The sequence below is a fragment of the Gorilla gorilla genome, chromosome 2, assembly GCF_029281585.2.
Source record: "Gorilla gorilla gorilla isolate KB3781 chromosome 2, NHGRI_mGorGor1-v2.1_pri, whole genome shotgun sequence".
Taxonomy (NCBI): domain Eukaryota; kingdom Metazoa; phylum Chordata; class Mammalia; order Primates; family Hominidae; genus Gorilla; species Gorilla gorilla.
This window is the reverse complement of record NC_086017.1, coordinates 62972306-62990940: the sequence shown is the minus strand read 5'-3', so window position 1 is coordinate 62990940 and position 18635 is coordinate 62972306. Positions and strand designations below refer to the sequence as shown.

Genomic DNA, 18635 nt, shown 5'->3' with positions numbered 1-18635 from the left:
TCCCACCTCAGCCTCCCAAATAACTGGGACTACAAATGCACACCACCACGCCTGGCTAATTTTTTCCATTTTTGTAGAGACGGGGTTTTTCCATGTTTCCCAGGCTCATCTCAAACTCCCTGGCTCAAGCAGTCCACCCACCCTGGCCTCCCAAAGTGCTGGGATTATAGGCATGAGCCACCGTGCCTGGCCACTATTACTTCTTATAACTCTGTGTGAATCTATAATTATCTCAAGATAAACAAACTTTAATGAAAATATTAAATAATTTTAATAGTGCTATAAAAATTAAAGTAGAAAAACCAACATGATTGTTGTTTCTTCTTTTTTGTTTTGTAGGTGTGTATGATATAGTGAATAATCTTGGCTCCCTTGTGGCCAGATTAATTTTCCAGCCAATAGAGGAAAGTTTTTATATATTTTTTGCTAAGGTGCTGGAGAGGGGAAAGGATGCCACACTTCAGAAGCAGGTAATGTTGGTTCTTATGTCATCTCTCGAGTGAATTCTCCCTTTAATTGCAAGACAGACAGGAGTGTGAAGCAGTCTGTTTCTCTTCTGTTTGATCAGGAATTTTCTTATAGATTTCATTCTTCTATTACATTCTGTATGATAGTGGGACCCAGGGCTCACCTCTTCTTTCGTGGCCTTCTCCCTTTGCTCTTGGCTGTCCCTTCCTTCTCACACCTTTGTTATTCGTTGTGACCTTACTCAGAGCAAGATAGAGTCTTGCTCTGACACCCAGCCTGGAGTGCAGTGGCATGACCTCGGCTCACTGCAACCTCCACCTCCCAGGTTCAAATGATTCTCCTGCCTCAGCCTCCTGAGTAGCTGGGACTACAGGCATGCGCCACCACACCCAGCTAATTTATGTATTTTTAGTAGAGATGGGGTTTTGCCATGTCGGCCAGGCTGGTCTCGAACTCCTGACCTCAGGCAATCTGCCCACCTCAGCCTCCCAAAGTGCTAGGATTACAGGCGTGAGCCCCCATACCTGGCCATGTGACCATACTCTTGATCCAGCCCTCTCAGGACTCTAAAGCTGTCCCCATTGCCCTGCAGATGCCCAGCCATGGGCTAGTCTTAGGCATAAGAATGTTTCCCTTATCCTCAGAGTCTCAAGAGCCAAAGGATGCAGAAGTTGGAGCCAGGTTAATCAAGGGCATAGGGAGGAGAGGAAGTGGTTGTTGGCTTTCACTCACCACACCAATTATTTAAGCTTCTTACAACTGGGACATGCCCAGAGCTACACTCTGACTGTAAGATTCTGTATACTCGGGTTGGTAAATACAGAAGAAGAGATTTTAATCTAGGAGTATTTTGTTGTAGGAGCTTCACTTTTTCCAAAACCACTGAAAATGTCTGACTTTTCTTAGAATAGCAAGCTAGTTCAGCCTCTTGCTTGTCTTAGAAGAAATTTAGTAAAATACACTTTATGCACAATATCTCAAAATGAGCTAATCTGGTACTCAGTCTGATTTAGGAATATTTTCCTAAGAGTACCTTCACAGTATCATCATAATTTTGGAATGTTTAGCAGGAGAAGCACAGAGCTGGCTAGTGTATATGAAAACTTGCTGCACATTTAAGAATAAATATTAGTGGTCTGGTGCAGTGGCTCATGCCTCTAAGCCTCACGCTTTGGGAGGCCAAGGCAGGAGGATTGCTTGAAGCCAGGAGTTTGAGATTAGCCTGGTCAACATAGTGAGACTCCCTTCTCTATTTCTATTTAAAAAAAAAAAAAAGAATAAATATCAGAGGGGAAAGTGAGTGTTTCCTAAGCAATATTTGAAACAATTTATCCCAAGTGAATTGAAAACTAACCCTCCCCCTTACTACCTAAGGAGACACACACTTTTTCCTTCATTTGCTAACTGACGTGAAAACAAACACGCTACAAAAAAATAGTGATATCCATCACGCTGTTGGAAGAGTGAACTGTAAAACAGTGAAGGGAGAAGGCCAGAAGTGAAGGATGAAGGTTTTCTTCAGCTCATGATTCATCCAACTTCCTTCCCTCTTCCCTGGCCCCAGGAGGACGTTGCTGTGGCTGCTGCAGTCTTGGAGTCCCTGCTCAAGCTGGCCCTGCTGGCCGGCCTGACCATCACTGTTTTTGGCTTTGCCTATTCTCAGCTGGCTCTGGATATCTACGGAGGGGCCATGCTTAGCTCAGGATCCGGTACGCACAAGAGTTTTTCTGGATTTGTTCTGATTTCCCAACAGAAATAGAAGAGTCATGAAATTCAAGAACTTGTGCACACACAGTTGTTATCTGTGTCAGTGTAGGGAAAACTGTCTGGTGGCGGGGGCTGTGGGACTGTTCCCCTCGTTCAACTCCAGACACACACTCAAGGTATAGGCAGGGGCGTTGGCGCCAGGACAATCAGCTTCCCCAGCCTCACTTGGAGAAGTTATTAGGACTTCTCCTTGCCGTTGGCTTTCCTCTCGGGCCTAGAATGTGTTTTGCCAAGCGCTTCCCTGTGCTCCCTCTGGGGTGAGGGAGGAAGGCAGAGGGCAGACGGTAATGAGTCTCCACTTGGTACTAAACACATCTGAAGATAGTAAATGCCACATAAATCTCCCAGCCTAGTGCATAAAAACCTCTGAAGGATAACCCAAAGCCATTTGCAGAGAATAAAATTGATCTCTGCAAATAAAATGGTATATTTAATCCAGTGACTCTCAGTTTTTGAAGAAGAAAAGTATTGAATGTGTCTAATTTTGAAACACCAGGCCGCTGAGGATCTCATAGCACTTGTTAGGTCTTGGGGACTTCACCAATTTCAAAATGTGCTGGGCTGTAAGCTGGCAGTCCATTTGCAGTGCTTCATCTTGGGTTTAGCAAAGAAGTTTTTAATTTCTCAGGTCGCTGGACAAGAACGCTGAGGACTTCTTTCTGCTGCCCCATCTCAATATAAAGGGCTTTGTCAAATGCCATTTTACAAGTTCACTAGCATGTTTTAGTCTCCACTACAATGGGGCCCAAACTTTTGGTGTTAGGGGAGGAAGGGCCAGGTTTCTATGCCAGAGCAAAGGTCATTAAGTTTGGAGAAACACCTGCTGTGAAACCAGTGAAGTAGTTTGCAGCTCCCTGGGGCTTGTGCTGTGAGAAGTGTATTTCCATCTGGCAGCTGCGGGGAGGCCTCATGAGGAAGGCATTAGTAAGTTTATGGGCAGAGATTGGGAACTCAACTATTCTGTAGCAGCTCTTCCCCTTTAGAAAGCAGTCACCAAGGAGCAGCCTCTAATGTCACACAATCACAGGGCGTTGCCTCAAGGAGGGGGCTGTCCCATCATTATCATGACTCAGCCCATCATCTTAGTTTTGAAAGTGGAACTCGCAACACTGCTGTCCCCAGTTGTGTACTTGTCTTTGTCTTCACCCTGGAAGTGGACTACTTACCTGTGAGCTGTACTGGCCATCTCCAGATGTGGGACTCGGACACAGCACGGACAGGCTTTTGTGTAGGGGTGTGGCTTCTCTTCCGTTGTTTGGGATTAGCCCTGCATTTAATTAGGGTCTTTGTAAGTGTTCTAGAGGCTTTTCTTAGAGATCCTTCTCACACCTAGCTTTGCTTTGCTTTTTCTTTTCTTTTCTTTTTTCTTGGTAACTCACAGAACAACACCTAGCTTTTCTCTCCTTAAGCAAAACCCACACATTCACAGAATTTCCCCAAGATTTCTTACATTTCTCTCTTAGGTGCTTCTCTCTTGCCCCTCTGTCTTTTACTTTTTTCCTTCTCTATCCCCTTGTCTTAATGAACTAGGGCTGCCATGACAAAGTACCACAGACTGCATGGCTTTAAACAACAGAACATATTGTCCGTCAGTTCTGGAGGCCAGAAGTGCACAATGAAGCTATGGCCAGGGCCATGTTCTCTCTGAAGGCTCGAGGAGAGGCCCCTTCCTACCTCTTCTAGTTGTTACTGGTTGCTGGCATCCTGGCGTTCCTTGACTTGCAGCTGCAGTACTGCGGTCACATGGCTGTGTTCTCTCTGTCTTCACGTCGTCATCCCCCTTGCGCTCTTCACGTCGTCATCTCCCTGCGCGTGTCTGCCTCAGTGTGCAAGTTTCCCCCACTTTTTTTTTTTTTTAGTGAGATGAAGTCTCACTCTATCACCCAGGCTGGAGTACAGTGGTGCGATCTCGGCTCACTGCAGCCTCCACCTCCCGGGTTCAAGAGACTCCCGCCTCAGCCTCCCGAGTAGCTGGGATTACAGGCACACCCTACCACACCCGACTAAGTTTTTGTATATTTAGTAGAGACGGGGTTTCGCCATGTTGGCCAGGCTGGTCTCAAACTCCTGACCTCAGATGATCTGCCCCCCTTCAGCCTCCCAAACTGCTGAGATTACAAGCATGAGCCACTGCACCCGACCAAGTTTCCCCTTTTTATAAGGACACCTGTCATATAGGATCAGGGCCTGCCCTAATGACCTCATTTTAACTCAGTTTTCTTCATGAACACCCTGTTTCCAAATAAGGACAGATTCTCAGGTACCACTGGTCAGGACATCAACATATCTATTTTGGGGGGACAGTTCAACCTAAAACACCCCTCAATTCAGTCTACAATCGAAGGTTGGTTCCATTCTTGAATTCCCCAAATGGACACAAAACCCTTTACGTGAGTCACTGCTTGGTGCCAGAGTTTGTGTTCTCCATGCCTCACGACAGCCCACTGTTCACCTACTGATGGGCCCTCCTGTGCCATTAGCGTTCAGTTACCACGTAAGGAGGCCCCCCACTCCTCTCTGCTTCTGCCAGGGAGAGGAGGATGGGGAGAAGCAGGAGGCACACTTGAGCATAGCCTTGAGCCTCCCGGGTGCAGAACCTGGTCCCCGCCTCCCTTCCTGGAGTCACCGTCAGCTGGGGTGGGGGCCAGGCTACTTCCTGCAGCGGCTTGACAAGCAAAATGCAATGTGAGGTGATAAACATGGAATCTGAGACAGGGCCGTGGAAAACGATTTTTTGTTGAGCGTCGGGGCTGCCCTGTTAGTATTCCTTTTATAATTTTGTGACTGCCATAAAACTGTTTAGGGGTCCCACAGCATGGAGATCTTTTGTATTAAACAGCTTTCATAAACCCTGAATGAGTTCCAGATTCTGAGACTCCGGAACTTCAGTCCCGCTCCTTTTCTTTCAGTGGTTATGTGTTTTTTTTTTGGGTTTTTTTCCCCCCTTTGTTGAGGTATAATTTACATAAAGTAAAATGCTGTTCTCTTAAGAGTACAGTTTGGTAAGTTTTGACAAATATGTACAAAAAATCCCATGTAACTACCAAACAGATTCAGACATAGAATATCTCCATTTCCCCAGAAAGTTCTTTTGGGACCCTTTCTAGTCAACTACCCCACTCCACCTCAGAGACAAAGAGAAATCAGAAGAAATCTGATTTCTATCACCATGGATCAGTATTTCTTTTAAAAGTAATTTCATATCAATGAAATTCAGCATGTGCGCTCTTGCATTTGGCATATTTCCTTCAATATAAAGTTTTTGAGATTCTTCCATGGTTTCACATGGATCAGTGATTTTTATTATCTTTTCTTGCTAAGTATTCCTTTGTGTGGATGGCCCACGTTTTGTTTATTCTTTCTTCTGTTGATGGTCAGTTTTGGCTATTATGAATCAAACTGCTACAGATGTTTTTGTGTAAGTGTTTTTGTGAACATGTGTGTTCATTTCTGTTGGATATATACCTAGGGGTGCAATTGCTGGGTCGTAGGTTAGGTGTATGTTTATTTTATTAGGTGCTTGATTATGGCCCTCTTAAAAGGGGGGAATCAATCCCATTTGTAAGCCTCCTGTTCTCTGCTTAGAAGATTTTTCCGAAGCTTGTTAGCTATAGAACTGCATTACTTTGTTTTAGAAGAAAATACTATTATGGGCACTGGTTCTCACTTTGGATTTGTGTAATTTTCTGCTGGTCCTGGGCCCCGGGCTTTTGTTAAAGGTCTTTTCTTCAGGACCTGCTCAACTGAGATTCCCTTAACATGCAGGGTCACTACTGACTTTGAGTCCAAACCAGCAGGCCTATTCATGCTGATGAAAAAAGGGAACAGACTTGCTTGCTAGCCAGATAAGCTTTTAGTTGTCCAGCAAGAGATCTGTACATTTATTCATAATTGTTCTTTTTTGTGTGTGTGATAAGGTCTTGTTCTGTCACCCAGGCTGGAGTGCAGTGGCACTATCATGGCTCACTGCAGCTCTGACCTCCCCAGACTCAGGTGATCCTCCCACCTCAACCTCCCGAGTAGCTGGGACTACAGGCGTGCCCACCACACACAGCTAACTTTTGTATTTTTGGTAGACACGGGGTTTCATCATGTTGCCCAGGCTGGTCTCTAACCTCTGAGCTCTAGCAGTCTGCCGGCCTTGGGCCTCCCAAAGTGCTAGGATTACAGGCATGAGCCACCGTGCCCAGCCTGTCATTTTGTTTTTTGCTGATTATTTAGTCAATGCCATAGAATGTTGGGAATCCTTCTAGATTATTAAGACCCTGGGCTCTAGCATGCAGTCTGCCCATTGCTGATACCAGCAGACCTCATAGTCTGGTTCTGGTTCTCTGGGTACTCAGCAGCACTGAGGGTACATGTGGGCCTTCTGATTGGGCTCTGGAGTCTCAGTGAGTTGTTTCCTTGTAGGTCCTGTTTTGCTGCGTTCCTACTGTCTCTATGTTCTCCTGCTTGCCATCAATGGAGTGACAGAGTGTTTCACATTTGCTGCCATGAGCAAAGAGGAGGTCGACAGGTGGGTAACCTAGCAGGTACACCTTTAATCATGGCCTTCAGCCAAAATGAAGTAACTTGTCAAGCTTTTTGCTTTTCATTCTGAACATGCATTTACAGATGGCTGTTTTAGAGGCAACACTTAGTCCACCAGTGTGGTGCTCCCCTGGGATCTCTGTGGCACCAGCATGGTTCAGCAAGTGCTCCCCACTGTAGGGCTGGGAGGCAGCAACTACTCTTTGCCTCCCCTTTGTGGAGGAAGAAACATCGGCTCTGAAAGGTTACATTAGTCCAGGTTTGCAGAGTCAGGCACCAGACAAGCTAGATTTCCATTCCTCCACCTCCTTGCTCACCCCAGAAGAGTGGTCCTCTAGTAAGTTACTGAGGAGCTTCTTCAAGATGCACATTCCTACCCCTGAGAACCTGATTGGTGGGTCTTTGAGAATCTCAGGGATTCTGTGACACTTCTCCTGAGAAAAGCCCAAGTGCACACATACATCTCATCTTGCCATAATTTTTTCTCAACTCTTGACTCCAGATCAGTATTCCTGTCCTGGAATCCCCTACCAGTGGTTCTTTTTTTTTTTTTTTTTTTTTTTTGAGATGGAGTCTCGTTCTGTCGCCCAGGCTTGAGTGCAGTGGCACGGTCTCGGCTCACTGCAAGCTCTGCCTCCCAGGTTCATGCCATTCTCCTGCCTCAGCCTCCCAGGTAGCTGGGACTACAGGCGCCTGCCACCATGCCTGGCTAATTTTTTGTATTTTTAGTAGAGATGGGGTTTCACCGTGTCAGCCAGGTTGGTCTCGATCTCCTGACCTTGTGATTCTCCCGCCTTGGCCTCCCAAAGTGCTGGGATTACAGGCATGAGCCACCGTGCCCAGCCTCATGGGAGTTTTCATGCTGCCTCTGTAACCTTGATTGCTGGTGAGGGCCCTCAGAAGCCTGGCCATGGGGTGGGATGGGGAGGGAGTATCTCAAATGGGGACCCTTCCCCCTCCTCTGTGTGTGTCCTTTCCTGGGCTGGCTCATGTAAAAGGTTGGGGACTTTGTTTGCTACACAGTGACTGAGAACTAGAGTCCAGACCAGCAGGTCTCAGTCCAGACTGATGAGATTCATCTAGGAATTTCTGGTCCACTCCTAGCCAAGCTGAATTAGAATCTTAGAAGGCTTGAGCCAGGGAATCTGTTTATTACACAGCGAATCTGTTTATTACACAGCTCTAGGCAATTCTGTTTCTAGGGCTTTGGAAACTGCTGGCCCAGACCAGCTGTCACAGTAAAAATGACACGGAGCACTGTGACCTAGGACGCACTTAGGTGTGTGTGACTGAGACATGAGTTCACAAGGCAGGAAGTACCCCAGTTATGCGTAGGACACGCTGATGCTTTCTACTCTCTCTTCTATTTTGTTTTTCAAAAATGCCATGCCATTACCCTCTAAATTGATTCCCAGCCTGGTAGTAGGTCACAACCCATAGTTTTAAAATAGTGGTCTAGATGTGGTTTTCACCTCAGATAGTTAAATTTATAGCTTTAGAGTAGAACTGCTTTGAGTCTATCCTCTTCTTCCCCATGGATGAAAAAGTCTATTTCAATTTAGCTTTGAAAATACAATGTTTTTATTTGAAAGCTACTTCTAACATTGAATAACTTAAAAATATAATTGGAAACATGTGAAATGAGGCACTGTTAGAGTGGAAAGAGCAGGACTAGGAGTGTATCTCCTTGAAGAGAATTTTGTTACGGTAACTTCAGTGTTAGTGTTGAAGGGGTGAATCAAAACCAAACCCATTTAAAATGTTTTTATACATTGCAACCAAACTGTGAGGGAATATGGATAGTGGCTGGTTGCTTTCTTTTCTCTTACATTGTATTGAACTAAAGGAAACAACTTTTTAAGTTAGTTGTAATGGAATTTCGATAGTATATAAACATCTGGAAAATTATTTTCATAGTATTAGTCAACATAGAGAAAAAACAGAGCCCAGAGCACCTTCTAGTGCAGTTCCCATGTGGGGTAACTCACCTCCCCTAAGAGTAAAATGTGACGTTAAGTGCAGTTTTCAGACATGTATAAAACACAATAGTTCCAGTTCTTTCTGGGCCCCTGGCCCCAGCGCCTGGCCCTGGTCTGAGCACATGGAACACCTGGGCTCATCACAGACGTTGGCATTTTTTTTTTTAGTCTCTGTGAATTTTAACAGACATAAAACTCTAGCAAGGATTTTTATAATAGAATTGGATAGCTTAGTTAACTGTTACAATAAATTATAATGACTTTGCATTGGACATTTCAGATTCTGAATAGAAAAAAAGCAGGCATTTTACTTAACCAACTTAAGGTTAACCAGTGTTTTTCTGAATAAAAATAGAGCATTTGGGCCGGGCACAGTGGCTCACACCTGTAATCCCAGCACTTTGGGAGCCCAACGCGGGTGGATCACCTGAGGTCAGGAGTTCGAGACCAGCCTGGCCAACATGGTGAAACCCTGTCTCTACTAAAAATACAAAAATTAGCTGGGCGTAGTGGCGCACGCCTGTAATCCCAGCTACCCGCGAGGCTGAAGCACAAGAATCACTTGAACCTGGGAAGCAGAGGTTGCAGTGAGCAGAGATCACGCCTTTGCACTCCAGCCTAGGCAACAGAGAGATTCTGTCTCAAAAAATATATAGAGAAAAGAGATCATTTGGTTGTATATGAAATATTAAAACATCCTTTGAATTGCAGGTTGCTTTTTTTTGAGACAAGAGTCTCGCTCTGTGGCCCAGGCTGGAGTACAGTGGCGTGATCTCGGCTCACTGCAGCCTCTGCCTCCCAGGTTCAAGTGATTCTCCCGACTCAGCCTCCCGATTAGCTGGGATTACAGCTGTGCAACCATGCCCAGCTAATTTTATTTTTATTTTTGGTAGAGACAGGGTTTCACCATGTTGGCCAGGCTGGTCTTGAACTCCTGACCTCAGGTGATCTGCCCATCTCAGCCTCCCAAAGTGCTGGGATTATAGGAGTGAGCCAACGTGCCCGGCCTGGTTGCTTTTTTTTTTAATAACCTCATAATATATATAGAATCTGATTGATGGATTTTTCATTCTGCCTTATTGAAGAATTTTTGTTGTTTTGTTAAGGCTGTCTAATTTTCTTTCATTTCGCAAATACTTTTGAGCATCTACTCTCTAACAGGCATTGTTTTAAGCTCTAGGAATACAGCAATGAATAAGACAGATGGGATTTCTGCTCTCCTGGAGCTGACGGTGGGGAGGCAGATAGCAAACAAGTAAATTAATAAGAAAATGTGATGTGCTGAGAATGAAAACGGGTATCTAGTGAGTGGTAGGAGCCCTTTAGATTGGGTTTGCTGGGCAGGCCCCTATAGCACAGCACCATTTAGGATGACCAAGAAGGTGGTCTAAGATGGGGGCAGAGCCTTCTAGGCAGATCAGTTGTGTAAAGGCCCAAGATTGACAGCTCCTTTGTCTGATTTGTTGGCCTTTGAGTGCCAAAGTGGACTCCATAACTGTCAAATGAAGGCTGGGTATGATCTTCTCACTTTGGCACATAAGATATCAGTGCCATCCTTTTCATGGCTGTGAAGGCTCGATTGTATGGCTGTGCCTTGATGAATTCAACCAGCACCTGCTGGGGGCTGCTTCAGGTGGTGCTACAGTTGATATCCTCGACCATCCATGCCTTTTTTTTTTTTTTAACTTTTTTTGAGACAGGGTCTCACTCTGTCGCCCAGGCTGAAGTGCAGTGGTACAATCATAGCTCACTACAGCCTGACCTCTTAGGCTCAATCGATCCTTCCACCTCAACCTCCTCAGTAGCTGAGACTATAGGTGTGTACTACCATGCCCAGCTAATTTTTGTATTTTTTGTAGAGACGGAGTCTCTGGGCACCATGTTTCCCAGGCTGGTCTCCAACTCCTGGGCTCAAGCGATCTGCCTGCCTTAGCCTCCCAAATGCTGGGATTACAGGCATGAGCCACTGTGCCCGGCCAGTCCATCTTTTAATAAGCCTGATTTTAAGTCCAGTATTTTCTTGGGACCATGGAGAAATAAGTATTCATAAATAATTTACTGTTTATGTTAACCAAACCTTACAGGATAGTCATATTGTCACTGATTAATAATTTTGCTTTGATTTTAAAAAGTGATTTTTTTTTTTTAAGACAGAGTCTTGCTCTGTCTCCAGGCTGGAGTACAGTGGCGTGATCTTGGCTCACTGCCACCCCCGCATCCCGGGTTCAAGCAATTCTGCCTCAGCCCCCTGAGTAGCTGGGACTACAGACGTGCACCACCAAGCTCAGCTAATTTTTGTATTTTTAGTAGAGACAGGGTTTCACCATGTTGGCCAGGACGGTCTCGATCTCTTGACCTCGCAATCTACCCGCCTCGGCCTCCCAAAGTGCTGGGATTACAGGCATGAGCCACCGTGCCCGGCCAAAAAAGTGATATTTTAATTGCATTTTTAAAATTCTCATTTTTTCCTGAAGTGGATTATGCCTTTAAGGCTGTAGATTTGTGAATTTTGGAAAGTTCAGCAGCTGCAGAGCCCTCTTCTAGTGGCAGACAATGGACCCCATCATCAGCTTCTCTCAGATGGCCATATCAAAGAGGCTGTGCTGTCGAATGTGTCTCTGCTTGAATTAGCATGAATTAACTATTGGCTTTATTCATTATTGTTATTTTACTCGGAGTTGGGGAATGATGGCTAAAAGTTTGTGAATCTATGACTTAAACTCCAAGGATTGGTATAGTAGACCTTTCTGAGATAGTTTCTGAAAAACAGGTTACATATCTCTGCTGCTTTGTGGAAAAGAGGTCAAAGTACTGGTCTATGATGGGTCCCATTTGAGTGGCTTGTTCTGAAGTTGACCTTTCTAATCACTGATTAGTAGTGAAAAAACTTCCCCTGTGAGGTACAGGCTCTCGTACTTCATTAAAAGAGACTCTCTGGACTGAAAAGCAAATAAACTCCCTCTCTGGATCTCCGGATGAAAGCACATCTCTCCTGTTGGAGTATAGTATTGTGTGTGAGAGTGTGTGTGTGTGTGTGTGTGTGTTTGCGTGTAGTATTTTTACCACCCACTTTGATAAAGCGTATCTCCACAGCACACAGCACCTTGGCCTGAATCAGCCAAGGACCTATACCTGGGCATTTGGGGGATGCAGTGGCTTGCCTTCTTTTTTCTTTTTTGGTAGAGACATGGTCTCACTGTGTTGTCCAGGCTGGTCTCAAACTCTTGGCCTCAAGCAATTCTCCTGCCTCAACCTCCCAATGTGCTGGGATTACAAGCATAGTTCTAGGGCACTGGCCAAGTTCTAGGACCTCCTTCCACACCTGCAGAATCAGGAACTCTGGTGGTGAGGGCCCCATATGCATTTTTAAGTCATCATTATATTTTGAGACAGGGTGTTGCTCGGTTGCCCAGGCTGGAGTGCAGTGGCATGATGATAGCTCACCATAGCCTTGAACTCCTGGGCTCCAGCCTTCCTCCTCTCTCAGCCTCCCAAGTAGCTGGGACAACAGGTGTATATCACGGCTAATTTTTTAATTTTTTGTAGAGACACAGTCTCATGATATTGCCCAGGCTGATCTGAAACTCTTAGGCTCAAGCGATCCTCCCACTTCAACCTCCCGAGTAGCTAGGACTGCAGGTGTGTGCCACCAACCCTGGGTAATTTTTACTGGGTTTTGTAGAGACGGGGGTCTGCTAGCTCTGTTGTCCAGGCTGATCTCGAACTCCTGGCCTCAAGCAATCCTCCCGCCACTTCAGCCTCTCAAAGCACTGGGATTCTGCTTTCTGACGACCCCTCGTGTGCAGAATCTGGGTGGTGGCCTCTGAGGTTTTCTAACCCAGCAGACATGGCTTGAGGATGTCAAAAGTTTGGTTCCCTCAACAGCTATATACTTTGAGTGCCTGCTTGGTGCTAGGCGGAAACCAGAGGCTAGGGGATTTTGTTCTTGGCTGTACAAGCCTTTTGGAGGACTATGGCAGCTATTTCGTGTTTGCTGAGAATCTGTTTTCTTTTTGGAGGACTGAAGATAACTAAGTGATGTGCTGCTTTGAAATCAGAGAAGTGCCAGAAGCGCCAGGATCCAAAGAGCTCTAGAGATACAGAGAGTGGGAGTGAGGATATGTAAGAGTCTGGAAAATAGCAGAGGTGATCCAGACTTTGGTTTCAGTTCCCATTTCATTTTGGAGGCCAGTCATTTGCTTTGAATGGGGTCTACTGCCCAAGGTTACTGGGTGCTGCATTTCCCAAGGGCAGTGGTGTGAGGTACTGAAGCTTAGGGGTCAGAAGTCCGGCTGAGTGTTACCTCACTCTTGAGACAAATTATTCAACTTCTCTGTGCTGCTTCCCTTGTCTGTGAAATAAATCCAAGCTCTGCAGGGCAAGGCCCATGTGTGTTCACTCACCAGTGTGTCCCCAGCACTCCTCACAGGGCCTGTCACAGAGTTAGCATCCAATGTCTAATTATTACCCGGGTCACATTCTTGTATCTCACATTGAGGACTTGGGCTGAACAGGGTTTTTATGTTTTGATCACAAAGTATCGCTTAACTAACTAATTATTGTCTTCAAAAAACATACATCTCCTGAGTTGTTTCTTACCTTTCTGTTCAGGGTAAGGGGACAGAGACATTCCCATGGTCTCCATGTAGCATTCGATGTTATGAAAACCTGGATTCCAGGAGCTCAGGTTCTTTCTGTGAGTTGATGTTCATGGCCGCTGTTTTGGGAGCAGCCTTGTCCAGGGCAAGGTCACCACTGCCCTCCTTTTCCTGTCTCCTCCCCAGGTACAATTTTGTGATGCTGGCCCTGTCCTCCTCATTCCTGGTGTTATCCTATCTCTTGACCCGTTGGTGTGGCAGCGTGGGCTTCATCTTGGCCAACTGCTTTAACATGGGCATTCGGATCACACAGAGCCTTTGCTTCATCCACCGCTACTACCGAAGGAGCCCCCACAGGCCCCTGGCTGGCCTGCACCTATCGCCAGTCCTGCTCGGGACATTTGCCCTCAGTGGTGGGGTTACTGCTGTTTCGGAGGTGAGACTCCCTGAGCCATCATGCCACATGCTTCTGCAGCTGCCCCGCTGTCTCTCCCGCTAGGCCTCCTCTTCCCGGGTTTTTGCCTCCTCCTGTCCCCTCCCCAGGCCTCTAGGGCAGCATCTTCTGATAATGTAACAAGAGAATGTTGCCAATGGGGAGACAATGGACCTGCAGTATGGCTGTTATGCCTTTTATCTGTCTTAGAAACTGGAACCACAGCTGTCTTCCCTGGCTGGTCCCAGAGGAAGGAGGTATAGACTGAGGAACGGGCACTGACAATGGTTTCTTTCCCCAGGTATTCCTCTGCTGTGAGCAGGGCTGGCCAGCCAGACTGGCACACATTGCTGTGGGGGCCTTCTGTCTGGGAGCAACTCTCGGGACAGCATTCCTTACAGAGACCAAGCTGATCCATTTCCTCAGGACTCAGTTAGGTGTGCCCAGACGCACTGACAAAATGACGTGACTTCAGGGAAGCCTGGACACCCGAGGCACCTGGACCAGCTATGGGCAGTTCTGTGGGTGGAACACATTCTGTGTAAGAGCCCCACTGAGGGCTCGGCAGCGGAGTGACAGAGATGAGGCACCAGAGAGTGCCACTGCATGAGACACCTGTGACCATTCGAAGTCTGAAGTGCGGGGGAGGAGTTTCATTTTTAAGTGAAGACCAAAAGCCCTTTAAAAATAATATTTTTTCATCATTTTATAGTAATCAGCATTTTCTCTTTTACTAATGTACTCATTCCTTTTGCGTATGATTGGCCTTTGGAGCTACATGCTCCAACAAACTATATCTTAATTGTTAACTGTTAATAATTATCTGGCCCAGAAAAAGAGATGCAGCGATTTTACCCTTCACAGGAATATTGAACTTCTTCTGTAAAAGAGAGAGAGAAACCTCTCTCATGCACCACATGGAAACAGAGTGTGGCCCTGAAGTTGTGGCTTTCTTTGTGTCAAAACTGTGGTCTGAGTTTTTAGAGAAGGAAAAATGCTACTCAGTGAGAAATCCAAGAAATGAAACCAGGAAGGTTTTCAGATCACATTTCCCAGAGTGAGTTCGGGAGAATCTTGCCTGTCGTGATCACACTGTTCCCCGCCGCCCCAGGTCAGCACATACTTGACCCAGAGTGGGCTCTCAGGATTTGTTGATTGAAGGGTGGGTGAAAGCTGGCTGGAGACTCCTGGCCTGGCCACCTGCAAGAGGCGGACTTTGAAGAAAACTGTGATCCAGTTGAGCCACTTTGTCCCTGAGGGGAATGCTGCTTTGCAGCTTTCTGTAACTTCTCACATGGGAATTGCACTGGTGACAGATAAGGTTTAACAGATGTACTTTTTTATCCTCAGAATAAGACAGGGCAAACTCTATATGGCTAGTATTACTGAGTCAAGTCCCTCCCGTTGACCCATTAATTCCAGCATTGATCAATACAACCAAATTCCAGCCCCAGGACAAGAGTGGCAGGCATGGGGGCCTGGTACTCCAGGCTACAGTGTGAGCCCAGGCGTTCTGCACCTTGCAGCCTGCACACTGCAGGTGAAATCATGAGCAGTGTTCTGGAGTGTGAAGTGTTTTTATTTTTTTGTTAATGTATTAATTCCTTTTAGATATTAACCCCCCTCAGAACTACATGCACAAACTATAACTTGGATGTTAATAATCCTGTCACTCAGTGCCCCAAACCTTCTGTGTCTACACCTAGAGAGAGGGCCAGTAAGGGCAACTCCTATCATGCATTAAAATGAATGTATTTAAATCTGCTTGCCCAGAGCCAGTACCCAGGGGCTAAGGATTAAGACCTGTCAGTACACCAAGACTGGGGCCCAGTCACCTGGCAGGTTTTTATCTACTCAGAGGGAGAATGCTTTGCACTAAGTGGGAGAAAAGCAGCTAAATGCAAGGTGTCCTGAGCAATTAGAGGACCTCCAAAGCATGGCCTCAGTCATGCCTTCATCGGGCAAGGTCAGGCCAGCTCAGAAAAATGGATGGTCCCATAGGGTCAAGTGGAGCACACATGGAAGGCAGTCCTCCTTCCCTCCCATGTCCTTTCTCTGTCCCTGGCATCCACAGAAAGGGACCTTCAGTCCTCATGAGCTGCTTCTCTGCAGCTGCTGATCACCCTCCCAGAACCCTGCACCTATCCCGTGCCCACCTGACCCCAGACTCAAGCATGATCCTCATTCTACCTGCCTCGGAATCACCTGGATTGCAAGTCAGAACATGGCTTCCCAGGACCCACTCCAGGCCTTCAGGGTCTGTGTCTCCCAGGAGGAGGGCTCTGAGATTGGCTTTTCTGGCAAGCCCACATGGCTTTGATGCCACCAAGGTTGGCACGCCCCATTGTCTTCCTTCGTGACAGGCCCAGGACCATCATGCTCATGCTCACAGTGCCTGTTCTCTGCTCCAGGAACAGAGCTGCTGCTCTACAAGCAGCCTTGTGACTCCGGGGTCTCTGGGAGCAGGACTCCCCAGGCTTGTGCTCTTTCAGCTTGAGAGAGGCTCTATGTCTGAAGGCAGTGCTCACTCTCTCATCCCTCCCCTGCTGTTCGCCCAGTGCTGCTGTCAGGGCCAGCTCTTCTTGAAAGACAGCCAGCCGCAAAGGCAGCCCAGGGCTTCTTCCGGTGTCCTGCTTGCCTGTATCTAGGGAGAGTTGTACATGTGGCTGCGTGTTTTCCCAGGACTAGCACCTGCCGCCTGGGCTGTCAGCACTTTGGCAGCAGGTCCTCTGTGGTTCTCTGCCTCTGGCGCCTCCCTAAAGCTCAGCTGGACCTGACCAGGCCTCTGGCATTTCCCCTGCTGGACCCTCTAGAGCCACAGCTGTGCCTCAGGGAGCTTGCATACATGTGGGCCAGCCTGCCTCACTTTACCCAAGCGGATTTGGGGAGCAGAAATCATACTTTTGGCTTTCAATACCACTTATAGTGAGGCTGCTTCTCCATGGAAACAAGTCTCTGAGGCACAACCTTTATGAAAGGAAGGAGCGTTCGTTGGTGAAAAGAACAGTATCGCTGACTTCCTGTGCTCCTCTGGCCACAGGTAACTGTTGGTCACTTCAGATTTGGCTTGGGGTCTCTCAGTGAGGAGCTGCTGCTGTGCTGTTTAATGCTTACCTGATGGCAACTTCTGGCTCTGGAACCACTACTCTGCCCTGTTCCCAGCCACTTCCCAACCTGATTCAAGCAGGGCCCCTCCTTCCTCCTGTCTGTCTGTCTGTCTGTCTTTCTTTCTTTCTTTCTTTCTTTATTTATTTATTTATTTATTTATTTATTTATTGAAACAGAGTCTCACTCTGTCGCCCAGGCTGGAGTGCGGTAGCGCGATCTCGGCTCACTGAGAGCTCTGCCTCCTGGGTTCAAGCGATTCTCTTGCCTCAGCCTCCTGAGTAGCTGGGACCACAGGCGCCTGCCACCACACCCGGCTAATTTTTGTATTTTTAGTAGAGACAGGGTTTCACCATATTGGCCAGGCTGGTCTTGAACTCCTGACCTTGTGATCCGCCTGCCTCAGCCTCCCAAAGTGCTGGGATTACAGGCGTGAGCCACCGCTCCTGGCCTATTCTTTTCTTTTCAGAGACAAGGTCTCACTCTCTCCTCTCACCCAGGCTGGAGTGCAGTGGTGTCATCATAGCTTATTGCAGCCTCAAACTCCTGGGCTCAAGCAATCCTCCCACCTCAGCCTCCTGAGTAGCTGGGATCACAGGTGTGTGCTACCTCACGCAGCTAATTTCTAATTTTTTTTTGTACAGACTGGATCTCATTGTTGCCTTGAACTCCTGGGCTCAAGTGATCCTCCTGCCTCAGCCTCCCAAAGTGCTGGGATTCCAGACCAGCCATTTTTTTTCCTTAATCATGCATTCCTGTTGCTAGTTTCACATCAGTCCCCTGGTTTAATAAGAAATAAAATATTTTCTTCACACTTTTGAAAAGACCTTTCTTCTTTCATACCCCTTCTCCCTCCAAAAGGGACAAAAATAATTTAATAAGGAGGGTAGGTAAGTAACTTGAGGATGTGAACCTTTGGTGTTCCTCAGCTGGAACGTTTCTCTCTCCGTTGATGTTGTAGCTGGGACTGGGCTTCTTGACTTTGGAAGAGGGATGGTGTCCTGGCCTGTGCCACAGAACCTCCTGTGTCTGGGACTGAAAGGCCTGTGGTGTCTCCTTTGCTCCTCTCCCCGTCCCCCCTTAAGCTGTATTTCCCGTTGTTTGCGGGACTTCTCTCCTGTCTTCTCCATCTGGCCTGGTCCTTGTTTTGTTTGTTTATTAAACGGCCATTTCTTGAGAAGTCAGGACTAGTTTCAGCACAGAGCAGGGCAAGTGTGTGATTTCAGGGGGTCTAGGACAGCCCCTTCACTCTAATATCCTCCTCCATCAGGTGATAGAATTTCCTTTCACCTAGTTCAAAGGCTGTTATTTCCAGAATTAGAGAGGATACTGGAAATTCAGATTCCACAGAGAACTCAGTGACTCATTCACACTAAGATGTAAAATAACCCCATCAAGATTTATTTCCTTTTTGTTCTCTAGTGGGAGGAAAAAAGAAAAAAGAATTCTTTGCCAGGCCAGGCGCCGTGGCTTGCGCCTATAATCTCAACACTTTCGGAGGCTGAAGCAGGAGGATTGCTTGAGCCCGGGATTTTGAGACCAACCTGGGCAACACAGGGAGACCCACCCCATCTCTACAAAAAAATTTAAAAACTAGCTGGGCGTGGTGGCATGCACCTGTAGTTCCTACACGGGAGGCTGAGGTGCAAAGGATTGCTTGAGCCCAGGATTTCAAGGCTGCAATGAGCATGTTCGCGCTCCAAACTGGATGACAGAGCAAGACCCTGTCCCCCCCCTCCAAAAAAAAAAAATATT

General features: G+C 46.8%; 1 protein-coding gene across 5 annotated transcripts in view; it reads left to right on the top strand.

Annotated features, from left to right (window-relative positions):
- RFT1 (RFT1 glycolipid translocator homolog) overlaps nucleotides 1–14716 on the top strand; it is a 39204-nt gene extending 24488 nt beyond the window's left edge. For all 5 annotated transcript variants that reach the window (XM_004034307.4, XM_055382667.2, XM_055382666.1 and 2 more), the window contains 5 exons: nucleotides 340–470; nucleotides 2033–2177; nucleotides 6646–6751; nucleotides 13529–13778; nucleotides 14077–14716. In XM_004034307.4, the coding sequence (XP_004034355.3) occupies nucleotides 340–470; nucleotides 2033–2177; nucleotides 6646–6751; nucleotides 13529–13778; nucleotides 14077–14244 (800 nt within the window). In that variant the 3' untranslated portion in view covers nucleotides 14245–14716. The remainder of the gene's footprint in view (nucleotides 1–339; nucleotides 471–2032; nucleotides 2178–6645; nucleotides 6752–13528; nucleotides 13779–14076) is intronic.
- Nucleotides 14717–18635: the final 3919 nt, after the last annotated feature.